Raw genomic sequence first — 13,011 nt, forward strand, 5'->3', positions numbered from 1 at the left:
CCAGGGGGCCTCTCTCCTACGTCCTGGCCCCTGGGGGACAGCCTCCCACAGCCCCGCAGCCGCCAGCCCTGCCCGGCTGCGCCCTAGAGCTCACACTCCTGCTCGCGGCAGCCTCTGCCCCGGGACGCACCAACCCGTCCCAGAACGCACCAGTTGCTCTTCCAGGTGTGGCGCACATCTGAGTCGTGGATCTGGTGCTGGTCGGCCTGCTCGTCCAGGAAGTCGAACATGTACTTGATGGCCAGCGGCAGGGCTGAGCCCCGGTGCGCCGTGCTGAAGATGGTCTCGAACAGGTCATCCACAAACTTCTGCAGCGTGCCCTGTATGCAAGCGAGGGCACAGAGCTCCAGGGGGGCCGCCAAGGTGGCCGGGGCGGCTGGCCGCAACCCCTGGGCCAGGGCAAGGATGAGGGCTTTGCTCTGGGCTTGGCTTTCTGAGGCCTGGGCCCGGCTGTCCCCGCGTCCCCACCCCCAGCCAGCAGGCCTACTTTGGTGGCCAGCAGCCGCGTCAAGTAGATCTCCGAGACCATCTTGCTGCCTCGGTCGCCCTCCCGCTGGTCCAGGTGGTCGTGATTCTTCACGAGGTGCCACAGCTTGGTGCCGCTCTCCAGGTCGGGCGTGATCATGGGCGTGCGTGAGCGGAGGCTGTCGGGGCTGCTGGCCGTGCGCAGCATGCTCTCTGCGGACACCGTGCCCGTCAGTGGGAGCCTCGCCACGTCTAGCACCCGTGCCCGCCCTGGTGCCAGCCTGTCTGAGCCTCAGTTTCCTCATCTGAAAAGTGCAGTCAACAGACCCACCTCCCTGGGTTGCTGGGGGACAGATGTGCCACGATGTGCCATCTGGGGAGAGTCAGCCTCCAAATTTGCGGGAAAGGCCATGTCCAAGTGACAAGCCATGACAAAGCCCACCCCCCCCCCCCCCCCCAGCCTGCGGCAGGGAGCACAGGGGAGGCGTCCCACCCAGATCTGCAGGCCCTGCCCAGTGTCCCCGTCACTCACCGTATCTGCTGAGGGACTTAGTGAAGGTAGATGAGTTGGAGATGTTGTAGGCGGACGTCTGCTTGGGCACCAGCGCCACTGAGGACCCGTCCGTCACCTGCAGGCAGAGGGCCAGGAGATGTGTGACACACCCTCGGGGGCCCAGATGACACCCTCTTGCTGGCTCCGTGCCTGGAGGCCAATCACCTCAACACATTCTGAACCTCAGTTTCCCTACTAGTGCCCCTCCAGGGCCGTGTGGGGCCTCTGTATCCTCGTCCCCGAGAGGTCTGCCACCCACAGCCCAAGAGGCCTGGACACTGCCCCGGGCCCCCAAGGGGAAAGGCCCCAGCTGTGGCCAGAGGATCACCTGGTAGTGAGCCAGAGTGTTCAGCCTCTTCCAGTCATTGTCGATCTTGGTGGTAACGTCCTCGTCCTGCAGGATGATGCGTGCCATACGGCCCTGGCGCCACTCTGCGGGGAAGGTGAGCGCTGGAGGGGCAGGCACCTGGGCAGGGGCCACCCACCCAACTGCTCCCTCCTGTCACAGTGGGAAGGCCAGGCCTTGGCAGGGTAGAGCTTCCTGAGGACACTGAGTGAGAGGCCTCCAACGGCAGAGTAAGGGAGAGACGAGGCCCCTCCCTCCCTCCAGGCAGCTCCCATCCGGGCTCCAAACAGGAGGCACGCACCCCTGCGGTTAACCCCGCATCCCTGCTGCCTCCCATGCCCCCTCTGGCAGCCCTCTGCCTGTTTCGGCTGCCCCTCCCCCCGTGGTACACCCTGCCTTCCAGAGCTCTAGGCCCAGAGCTCAGCCGGGCATTTAAGGCCAACGTGGCACCCCACCCCTTAGCCTCTCAGCCACAGCAACCGTGGGGCTCCCTGGCCCTGGCCCTCCCCTTCTTCCTCTGGCCCTTCTAGAGCTGCAGCTGCCCCTACCTGTCTGGCTCATGAGCCGGCGCAGCCCCCGCCTCAGCTCCCACAGCCCACCGCCTCCTATGGCACATGGGAACCCTCCCTGGATAGGGCAGCAGCCTCGGAAGTGTCCTTCCTGCTTCCACCACTCCACCCTGGCTGGGAGCTTTCCAGAGCCCAGCCCAGACCACATCCCTTTCCTCAACACCCCCCATGGCCTCCAGCACCCTCCAGACCAGCACCCAGTGCCTGGCTTGTTACCTGTGGCCCCAGACACGCCCCCCGGTGCTGCCCCTCTGCCTCAGGCCTTGATACATGCTGCCAGCCAGCATCAGGGCCCCTCCAGGGCTCACCCAGGTCCATGTCCCCAGCCTTTGGCCGCTGGGAGTAGGGCACGCCCTTGTACACGGCGTCCAGCAGCTTCTCCTTAACCTGCGTCACCGTGTCACAGTTCAGTCCCTTCACTGGCACTTCAGGAGCATTCTCGTTCTCGGGGTTCACACAGTTCAGGGTCTGCGGGCGGGGAGGGGTGCGGCGTCAACCCCCAGCTCTCCTGGGGCAGGCCGTGCGGGGGCGCGCCGAGGGGCCGGGGCTGGACGGGACAGCTGGGCTCCCGCTCACCAGTGTCTTGTAGTCGATCTGCTGCCGGATGAGCTTGTCCTCGCTCAGGGAGTAGCGGGCCTCACCGGTGATGGCGTCGATGGGGCCCTTCTCCATCTGCTGCTTGATGGCGCAGTAGAGCATGAAGAGGGGTTCTCCTGCACACTCCTGTAGCAGGCGGACGGGAGTCAGGGGGTTTCCAGGACACGTCGCCCCTGCCCCTGCCCCCACCTTCCGCCCCCCCTGCTTCTGGTGCGTTTGTGAGCATGCGTCCCATGAGGAGAAAAGAGCAACGTTTCCAAATTCTTTCTGGGAGGCAAGGGGAACCCTGGCTCCAGAGCCCAGTGAAGACTGTGCAAGAGAATAAATAACTTAAGCAACAGCCCAGCTGCCCCTGAGAACTTCAAAGCAAAAATTCTAATGGGGCCTCAGCCACGAGGGTCAGGAGCACACGGAGAAGAATACCATGTGGCCGAGCCGCCTTTCCACCAAAAGAAGATGGAGGCCAGTCAACTCCACCCTGAAGCCTCCCCCCACATCAGGCCTCAGTGGGACCGACACGCCAGCCCCCAGCCCCACTCACCAGAGCCAGACCGTGGCAGCCAGCACCACACCCAGGTTGGAGTCCAGGCTCCCAGTCCCACCCCCACGGCCCAAGGCCTGGTGGACCCTATGCCACACAATGCTATGTCTGACGGTGATCTGTCAGATGTCGGGGGCCCACTGCTCCTCCTTCCACTACTTGAGGACACAAGGCCAATGAGGTCACAGGTGCAGACTTACTGACCCAGAGCAGCAACTCACCGGCCCCGCGGGACCCGGAGTCCACGGCCAAGACAACCCGAGGTGGTCCATCGGCACTCGGCAGAAGTCTGCTTTGCCCCTGCCTCTGACCACGTGCCCTCGAGCTCCCCACACCGCAGCCACCAAGGCCACCTCCTACTCCTCCAACCAAGCGTGTCCCCACCTTCTGCACCTGCCCGTTCCTACAACCAGAAATTCCTCCCTCAGGCCTTCACTGTGGACAGAAGCAGCCCGGGGCCAGTCTCGGGTGCCCCTCCTTGCCACGGGTATGGGCGGGTAGCCCCAGCATGGCCACCTCCCCCCTTGTGGCCCTGGACCATCTCCTCGTGCTCAGCACACTCCCTCACATGCACAGTGAATCAGAAAGGGGAGCACTCCAAGTAGATCCGGCCTCCCTCTCCCTCTGTTCACTACACACTTATCCCCACCCCTGCACAAAGCAGCACCAGCCTGCGAGCCCAAAGCACCACCCGCAGACTGCACCCCGCCCCCTGCCCGGTCCGTCTGCCTGTAGTGTCCTGTGGGGCCTGACCCGCTGCTGGAACCACACACAACACACACCCAACCTAGGTTCTCAAACCGTATGTCAAAATGAGACCCCTTTCTCTGGGTGTGCAGAACTGGGGTCAGACAGGGAGGCACTGAGACAGGCCTCAACACCAGCTGTCTGCACTCTCTAACCCTTGCTTCTCTTGGCTTCTAGAACACAGCCTAACGAGCACGGAAGTATACCAGATGTGGTCTGCACAGAACTGCGTTTTTACGGGAAATGCACAACTCCATCACCGGCTACGATAAGGTCACTTTGAGACTGCTGTTGTCACCTCCTGCTGTGGCCCCCACTGCACAAGCCTCAGCCAGGCTCCCCCAGACCACTCTTGCTGGACCTGGCACCCATCTCAGGGCCCTTGCTCCCTCTGTCCAGCTAACTCCTTCCCTTCCTTCAGGACTTTGCTCAAATCCCTCGTCCCCTTGACCCCCTGCCCCTCTTGCACCTGTTCCCATTTCCAATCCACACCTCTCTCCCTGGTCAGGGCCAAGAATTTGCTCTGGGCAAAATTCAGCCCCAGGCCGCCTGTGCCAGCACGACCCCTGCCACCCAGCAGCCACTGGGCTGCCCATGACCTCGGCCACCTGCAGAGCATCAACCAGACACCAGGTGGGGCACACACAAACCATGCACACCGGGCTGCACCAGGGCCCCACCAACCCCCACCTCTCAAGACTGTGGGCCCGTCTGCCAAGCCTTCAGATTTTAAGGGAAACCAGACGCTTGGGTCCAAATCATCTTGTTTCTAAAGCACAGGGGACCAGTCCAACTACTTACACTCGGAACAAAATCCACCAGGGCCCGTATGTAGCCTCTGCCCCACTCTGAGGCTGGCCACAGGCCTTCAGGGCTCGTCTCCCGAGGGTGGGGGGCTCTCCCCAGCTGCAGCGGCCTGTCCAGGCAACCACAGAGGAAGCCCAGACAGCCACCCTCTCCCCACGACAGGGGCCAACGGGAGCCCCCAGGAGCCTCGCCAGGCTGGCCAGCACCAGGTGCTGCCCAGGTGTCCTCTCCATCCTTGGCTCTGGGCCATGGGCTCAGCTACAGAGACCTGGGCTTGTATCCAAACTCCAGCTCAGCCAGATGCCAGCCGTGGGCCCCTAAACAGATCGCCACAGAGGCTTCGGGGCTGGGCGAGGTGTGGACAGCCTCCAGGAGGAGGAAAGAGGCCAACGGACACATGTCCTTGGAGAGTTCGTGCTGAGACCTGATGAGCCACGCTGGACTGAGACCCCCACCCTCCCCACCTGCCTGTCCCGCTCTCTCCCTTTTCCCTTGAACCCATTCACCTGCCTGGCACCCTGCCTCAGACATCCTCTCCTCCCTGGCACCCACCTACCTTCAGGAATTTGTATAAAAGGAAGGTAAACCAGTTGGTCAGCATCTTCTCCGCCACTGATTCGGTCCTGGGGGCACAACATGGACAGGGGTGGCTTAACTTGGGCCGCTGTGCCCGCCCCACCCGCCACCCGTGGAGCTGAAGGTCAGGCCCCGAGAGGCACCCCAGGCATCAGGCAGCTGGGGGACTGCCATGGAGACCCCAGCCCCTGCCCCCAGAGCCAGGCCTCTGAACAGGGACAGCTCTGCCTTGGCACCGATGGGGGCCAGTGCGGCGTGCCCCGGAGTAGGATCCCCGTGCCTGACGCGACAGCTAGGCCCCCGGGCCTGTGGGCTCACCGCCGCAGCAGCAGCTTGGGGTGGTTCTTGCTCTCCAGGTTCTTCTCGATGAGGTCGGACAGCAGCTGCTTGAGCACACCCGTGGCATACTCCATCTCGCCCTGCAGGGCCGTCATGATGAGCGAGGCCACGTTCCCGCGGTCTCGCATGGAAAAGCTGCGCTGGGCCTCCAGCGTGCGGATGAAGGTCAGCAGGAAGTGCTTCTTGGTGAGCAGCTGCCCGAACAGCGTCAGTGACTTCTCCACGTTGGCCTGCACCTGGGGGAGGGGCAGGCCACAGGCCCACTCAGACCCAGAGGGACACCCAGCCTGGATGCAGACCTTCTGGCTGAGGGGCTGAGGGCAGGGCCAGAGAGCAGGCCTTGAAGGCGGGGGACACGTTGCCCTGACAGGTCCCTGGGCCTCAACTGTCCTCGGCAGAATGGATATGGCCCGGCAGCTGAGTCGCCCACCACGGGCGCAGACCAGGGCATACCACTGTCAGTGGGAGGTGGAGAACCAGGGCCACCCTCTTCGCAGTCAGACTCTGGGACGGCCACCTCCTGCAGCCCTAGCTCTTGTAGCTAAGAGAAAGCTGGACTCAACCACCCATCTGCTGGGCGCCAGCAAAGTATGGCCGTGGTCTCACTCTGCACCCACAACCGCCAAGGCAGAAACCACCTTCCCCCCTTCACAGAGGAAGACAACGAAATCCAGAAGAGAAAGAGGCTTGTTCAGGGCCACACAGCATGGAAGTGCGGGGGGAAAAGGACGGAACATAGGCATGGCTGGCTCCAGGGTCCCTACTCTCTCCTATCTATACCAAGGCTTGTCAGTATAGGAGATTCCCCACAAGGCTATATCAGAGGCTGCCAGGGACACGTGCTCCCAGCCCAGGCAGACAACTGACAAGACTCAAATAGAATGCACAGCCTACGAGGGCAGCAAGACCAACACGGTGGATGGCAACATTGGGAAACAGACCCGGTAGAGCACGTGGAACCCTTGACGTGGCAGCAATTGCAGGGATGAGGAGGCGAGGAGGTGATGAGCAGCCCACGGCAGCCCCGGGCCGGAGCCAGAGTGACAGGAAGGCCCGTTCGGGCACAGCAGAGGAGGGAATGCCCAGCCGACAGAGCTACGATCGGGAGTGGGTTCCCCAACATCCAAAGTGTGCAGATGGGACCCCCTCAGCCGGACAGCATGACCAGGCCAACTTACCGAGCCCCCTGCCTGTTCCTAGCTGGGGCCTGGGCTCCTGGCCTGCCGCTGGGGGCCCCGAGAGGACTTTGGGGCCAGCCCTCTCGCCCTCAGTAAGCTCATGCCAAGAGTCTGAGCACTGCCAACACCTACAGAGCACAGCCCGGCTCTCTGAGCGCTACACACTCACCCCAAACGCCCATGCAGACTCTAGCTGGGCACCCACACCTCCCAGCATGCACGGCAGCAGCCCCCTGCCCAGAGAAGCTCGGCATCCAGAACCAGCCAGGAGACGGGATGGGTGAGCTACAGGTGGTACCCAGTGTGCTAAAGGACTTCATAAAATAGAGGCAGGCCCCAGTGAGCCCAGGCCCCAGCCAAGGTGGCCGGCTGGGATGAAGCCTGGCCCTGACCCCAGACGCCCGCCAGGCGCATCTCCCTGCCACTGCCGAAGCACTAAAGGAAGCCAAGGGTCTTGCCTCCCAGCGCCCCCACCCGACAGGTGTGAGCCACCCTCCAGGGTTCCCAGACCACCCACCAGGACCCAGGAGCTCCAGGAGCGGGCAGAGGTGCCAGCGAGCCCCAGACGACAGCCCACCTCCATCTCCTTGAGCACTGGGTGGTCCTCAATCCCGGGGAAGAGCACCCGCATGGCATATGTCCGGTAGTCGAGGAACGGGATGCCGGCACCATCCAGGTCGTTGGTCAGCTCATGGATGTCCGTCTGTAGCTCTGCAAAGGCTACAGCCAGACGAGGTGTCAGAGCAGGTGCCCAAGAGCCCCAGCGCTCCCACCCGCAGGGCCAGGCTCATACTCTGGCTCTGCTACTTGCTGGCTGGGTGACCGTCCAGAAACTCCTCAGTTTTCCCAGTCCAAACACACAGATAAAAACTCTCTGTCCCTCTGATGTGTCACAGGATTAACCAAGACAACAGCAGAGAAGGTACTGAGCCTGGGGCCGAGGTGGGAGGGGCTCCTCGTATCTAACACAGGTGCTTGGGGGCCAGGAGACTGTGGGTGGCGGCTCTCCCCACCACCCTGTGGGGCACATCACCCCGTGGCTCTTCTGTCTCAGCTTCTGGTAAGAGAAGGGATGGGGCCAGGTACGAGAGGCAGGAGGCTCTCCCTAGGCCCCGAGCCCTCCGCGCCACCACGTGCATGAACGCTGACCGCCGGGCCCTCTACACTACCCGACCTGCTCCGGGCAACTCTGCTTCTTTCAGAAACAAAGGCAGGCAGGGCAGGGACAGGCCTCAACAGAACATTCCAGAGCTGTGAGGTGTCTGCTCTGCAACAGCCCGAGGGAGGCACTATCTGATCCGGAGCCAGAGGAACGCTAGACGGGCTCTGGGGGATGGCAGGCAGGTTTAATTCAGAGCAGGGACCTTCATCTGCCGGGGACCGCTGGCCCTGGAGTGCCTGCCGGCCGCTGCACCCACATGGCGCCGGCAGATAAAGGCCCCCTGCACGCTGGCCTCAGCACACGGTTGCCTCACCCCCAAGAGAACCCCACCTGCAGAGTTCCTAATCCTGGCCCCCGCCCGGGCCACCTGTCTCCCACCCAAGCCCCACACACACCTGCCTGGGTCCCATGGGACTGGTTCTCAGCCAAGCAGAGGTCCCGGGCAAACGCGACACTCTGGGCTGGGTGGAGTTATGAACAGCCCAATACCAGGCCTGCAGCAGGCCTGAGGGTCCCATGCAGCAGTCACCCACTGGGCCTCACACTCTGCCTACCACTCGGCTCCCTTTCCTCATGCCCTGAACAGGTGCACTCCCACCACCTGCCTCCCAGAGCTACAGGCTGGCCATCTGCAAAAAGTCGGATCCCTCACCCGTCGATCGCTGTTAGTGCAGCTCTATCCACCTCTTGTAACAGCCCCAACTTCCCTGAGGAGACGGCAGGCCAGGGGCCACGAGGAGATGGGGGGCCATCCCAGGCTGGTCCGGGGCCCAGGTGTCACCACCTCACACCAGCCAGAGAAGCCGACCAGGTTCGGGGACGGCCATCACAGGCCAAGGCCGCTGCCTGCTGCCTAGAGCCCCGAGCACACACAGCAGCTGAACCCACCCCCTCAAGCGGCTGCTGCGCAGCCCAGGGTCTCCATCCTGGGCCACCAGGGAGGGCTCCGCGCAGGCCCTGGCCTGAGCGCCCATCTCTCTGCTGCTGGCACTCAACCCCCATGCGTCCACCCTGTAGCAGCAGCACGCTTGACACACGAGCAGGTGTGGCAGTGTCTGCTGTGCCAGGGATGAGTCTGTGATTGGGCACGCTGGCCTCTCTGGGACCCACAGGACAGAGATGGGGCGCCATCCCCCTGTTCCAGCTTGGGGGCCACCACCCTGGCCTTTCCCGCAGACCCCTGAGCCCACAGCTCACATTTCTCTGATGCCTGCAGCCCCTGCCTGCCAGAACCCATCCCACTCTCCGGGGAACCCCCCTCCTGACCTTGGGGTCTGCCCACTCTCCGTTGGGGGCTTCAGGGAAGTGGGGCACATGACCAGGAGTGGCGTCAGGGATCGGGCAGAGCTGGGCCCAGTGGGGAAGCTGAGCTTGCCCGTGGTGCCGGCCCCATCCCCACAGGGAGAGACGCCTGAAGACACAGGAACCTGTGCTGGAAGTCAGCCGCACCCCGGACCTTCCCTGCGCGAGAGCCTACGCGATGTCTCCCTGCCGGAGCCTCTCTGAGCTGACTTCCACCGCTCACACAGCAGGGTCATAAGGGACACATGCCCCTCCTTAGGAGGCTGGGCTGTGGCCCAATTCCCGAGAATTCCCGAGACAGCCCCTCGAGGACAAAGATCAGTGCCAATCAAGGTCTGCATGTGCTGAGGGCCTAAAGACAGGGCCCCTCCTTGGTGCCATGCCTGGCCCCACAGACGGTCACCACGCCCATCCTGCTGATGAGTAATCTGAGACACAAGAAGGCTGGATGCCTGTTCAAGGTCCTGCCACCAAGAAGGGTCATAAATGCAGGCGCTCTGGCTCCAGAGTCTGCGTCTCAAGCAGCACTCACGGAGGCTGTACTCACCCCAGAGCCCGTCAGGCCCTCGCCCACCTGCCTGAGACCGAGCATGGCACGACAAAGGTGTTGGCAGCGTTGAAAACCAAGCAGAGTTGGTGCAGAGGACGGGGCCTGGCAGGTGGCAGCAGCTGCAGCAAGGCCCCTCCCCCCCCGTCCCGGCCACGCACCTTCCTTGCACTCCAGAGCCACGCGGGACTCCAGGTTGTCCATCTGTAGCTGCAGCCGCTTGAGGGTGCGGTCGGCGTCCCTAGACTTGCGCTTATAGGCGATGAGCACGGCCACGATGACCAGCAGCAGGAGGCCTCCGCCCCCGCCAATGCCAACGATGGCAGGCAGGGTCAGCAGGCTGTCCGAGTACACCTGCAGCATCCCTGGAGAGAATTCGAAGCCACCAGCCCGGACCTGTGGGTGGGGGTGCAGGCCGCTGAGGAGGCCCCTCGCCCACACGGAGCTCTGGAGGGCCCCTAGTACCACGCTCACTGAGTGGCAGGGACGTGGGGAGTCCGGGCAGGTGCTGTGCCCACCCAGGGGCACCAGGGCTGGGCGAGGGCTGAGTTGGGCTCCCTCTGGGCCACAGGTGAGTCTGGGGCTCAGCCACAAAGTTGGCGTTGCCCTGGGGAGGCAGGGTCAGGGGGTCAAAGGCAGGTGCCCAAGAGACCAGAGCTGGGGCTGGATCACGGATGATGGGTGGGCCGTGGACGCACCGTGACCTTGTGCTGCCCCGTGAGGTTGGGGGACTCGCAGAGCAGCTGGGTCTCTGACACGGTGAGGGCGCAGGGTGTGGAGCCGATGAGCACTGTGTAGTTGAGCCGCGAGTTGCCGGGCGCAGGTGGCAGGAGGTTCCGGCCCTGTGGGCGTGGGCATGAGCCAGAGAGCCCCACTGCCCCACAAGCCCCGCCACCCAGTGCCACCACCCGCTGACTCCGGCCCACCTTGAGGATGAGTGGGGAGCTGGGCTTCAGTTCCAGGAGGCCCGTGGGGCTGAGTGGCTCCAGCACAGGGTCCGGGTAGTAGAGGAAGGAGGAGGAGTTGAGCACCAGCAGGGCACGCACATCGTCCATGATGAAGCCCAGCTCATCCGGCCGCTCCCCCAGCTCTGGCGGGCTACGCGTAGGGTTGTCCACTGACGGGGCACGGCACACCATGGTGGTGTCGTTGTATACCAGGCAGCTCTGGGGACACAGGCATGGAGGCTGGGCTGGCCGCTCCCCACAGAGTCAGACCCACCCCCCCAGCAGGGCCGAGGGGCTGCGGCCTCCCCTGCACATGGGGCTCCCCACCCGGCCGGGTAGGGCCGCTTCCTTCCCTGGGGTCCACGCCCCCCCCCCCACAGTGGCACGAGCTACGAGGGATCCCTCAAGGACTCACGTTCTCCCTCTCGACGCCTCCATACTTGGCCCGGATGCGGGGTTCACGGACAGTGGCCAGGTTGGTGCCCGTGATGGTTAGGAGGGTCCCTCCACTAGAAGACGGAGTAGGGGGTCACAGGGGGAAGATGGACTTCTGCCAAGGTCCAGTGCACGTGGGTAGGGCCAGACACTCCAGTCCGCCCCCCAAAGACAGCTCACAGGTTAAAACCCCTGTGCGCTGGACCTCTGATTTCGGCCACCACATCTCAAAGCAGACAGGGTCCCCTGTCCTGAGAGGGCGGCTCTGGGCAACGTGAAGAGTGCAGCATCACAGAGCTTAGAGAGGAGTTTGTTTCCTCGATTAACATGGACACCAAGTTGTCACATCCAGGGCACAGCAGCGGTCTCCGTCTTCACTCACTTTTCCTTTATTCCGCACCCACCCCCAGAGACAGACTCGGGCAGCACAGAGCAGGTTCAGCCACCCCCGCCCAGGCTGAGAAGCAAGAGAGAGAGGCGGGTACAGGAGCTCCACCCTCAATGGCACCACACAGGACCGATGGAGCTGCTGGGGCTCGGGGCGGGCTGGGGGGGCCCGCCTGTTGATGCTGGGGCTCGGGGCGGGCTAGGGGGGCCCACCTGTTGATGCTCCACTCAGGGTCGATCTTCAGGATGGTGGGATCCTCCGTATAATTGTACTTCACCTCAGGGTTGGTGAGCTGAGCACGGTTGATGTTGATGACGATGGGCGCACTGCCGGGGCTCTGCCCAGGGGGCGTCAGACACCGGATCTCTCTGGAGTTCCTCCTAGAGGGGCCAGGGGACAGCGAGGGCGCAGGGAGGTGCTGGAGCTTGCCTCCAAGGTGGGCTAAGCGTCTAGGCTCCATCACAGACAGGTGTGTGGGCAAGTCACTGGACCTCCCCGGGCCTCGCCTGCCCGCCTGGGACACAGAGCCACCCAAGGCCCTGCTCCTGGTCGCTGATGACTGTTACAGCCACTTTCCCATCAGCCCTTCTTCAGGGCCGGGGGCATGTATCCCAGAGGGCCATGCTCAGCACCAACTCTCATGAAGGGATGCCCACACCCTGCCCCACCTCCATGCTGTCTCCTGATCTGAAAACGGAGCCACCCCAAGCCTGGGCCATGAGGAGGCAGAATGAACCGGCCAGGGTGGTGGGGGCTCTCCGTCACCCCCGCCAAGCAGCCAGCCGGTCACCCCCTGCACCTGGGTCCCTGTCCCCTCGGCTCCTTCAGCACAGCCGGGAGGCTCCGCAGCCGCCAGGCCCGCTCCTGCGGCAAGGCTGCAAACACCGATAATTAGTCTGATAGCGGATAATTACCGCAGGAAAATATTTAAAGGGCCGTTCCATTATCATCCCTAATCTAAAATTATCCACTTCAAGCCTCAGGGCTTTTGTCAAGATTTCGTTTTTCTCTCTTAAGAAAATTTTTTTAAATACTTGTGTTCCCAAGGGATCCCCCTCACGCCAGAACAGGGCAGTTGTGCCCTGCTCCCTTGGGTCCAGGCCCGCCCACTCCCCCAACACTGCCCACCCTGCCCTTCCCACTCTAGAGGTAGCCTGTCTCCATGGTAACACTCTCCGCCTCTGGTTTCCATGGCGATCACCCCAACCAGGCTCTCCACACCCCCCCCCTTGTTTCCTGGGCAACAAGAGGGGGCATGCAGCCATCTGAACCAACCACTACCCAGGGAAGGTAGGCCTTGCCCCGGCCCCCTACCCCCCATCTGCACCCCATACCAGGAGAAGGAGCAGGGCCGGCCGCCAACAGATACAGCCACGTCACTGCCTGCGTTCAGGTGGCTGCCCTCGATGCCAATCCAGGTGCCCCCGGAAAGAGGCCCTCGGGCAGGGCTCACTCGATAGAAGGTTGGAGTCTAGGGGGAAGAAGGGACTTGCATGAGGTACAAGGAAGGCC

General features: G+C 63.3%; 1 protein-coding gene across 1 annotated transcript in view; it reads right to left on the reverse strand.

Annotated features, from left to right (window-relative positions):
• PLXNA1 (plexin A1) overlaps positions 1 to 13,011 on the reverse strand; it is a 49,067-nt gene that overhangs the window by 7,030 nt on the left and 29,026 nt on the right. The window contains exons 15-29 of the mRNA XM_045494034.1: positions 12,834 to 12,970; positions 11,712 to 11,879; positions 11,092 to 11,185; positions 10,656 to 10,895; positions 10,428 to 10,571; positions 9,891 to 10,125; positions 7,296 to 7,438; positions 5,520 to 5,776; positions 5,182 to 5,248; positions 2,510 to 2,656; positions 2,242 to 2,401; positions 1,347 to 1,450; positions 998 to 1,094; positions 488 to 678; positions 151 to 320 (exon numbers count right to left, since the gene is read on the reverse strand). Coding sequence (XP_045349990.1) covers positions 151 to 320; positions 488 to 678; positions 998 to 1,094; positions 1,347 to 1,450; positions 2,242 to 2,401; positions 2,510 to 2,656; positions 5,182 to 5,248; positions 5,520 to 5,776; positions 7,296 to 7,438; positions 9,891 to 10,125; positions 10,428 to 10,571; positions 10,656 to 10,895; positions 11,092 to 11,185; positions 11,712 to 11,879; positions 12,834 to 12,970 — 2,354 coding nt within the window. The remainder of the gene's footprint in view (positions 1 to 150; positions 321 to 487; positions 679 to 997; positions 1,095 to 1,346; positions 1,451 to 2,241; positions 2,402 to 2,509; positions 2,657 to 5,181; positions 5,249 to 5,519; positions 5,777 to 7,295; positions 7,439 to 9,890; positions 10,126 to 10,427; positions 10,572 to 10,655; positions 10,896 to 11,091; positions 11,186 to 11,711; positions 11,880 to 12,833; positions 12,971 to 13,011) is intronic.

The sequence above is a fragment of the Leopardus geoffroyi genome, chromosome A2 (genome assembly GCF_018350155.1).
Source record: "Leopardus geoffroyi isolate Oge1 chromosome A2, O.geoffroyi_Oge1_pat1.0, whole genome shotgun sequence".
Taxonomy (NCBI): domain Eukaryota; kingdom Metazoa; phylum Chordata; class Mammalia; order Carnivora; family Felidae; genus Leopardus; species Leopardus geoffroyi.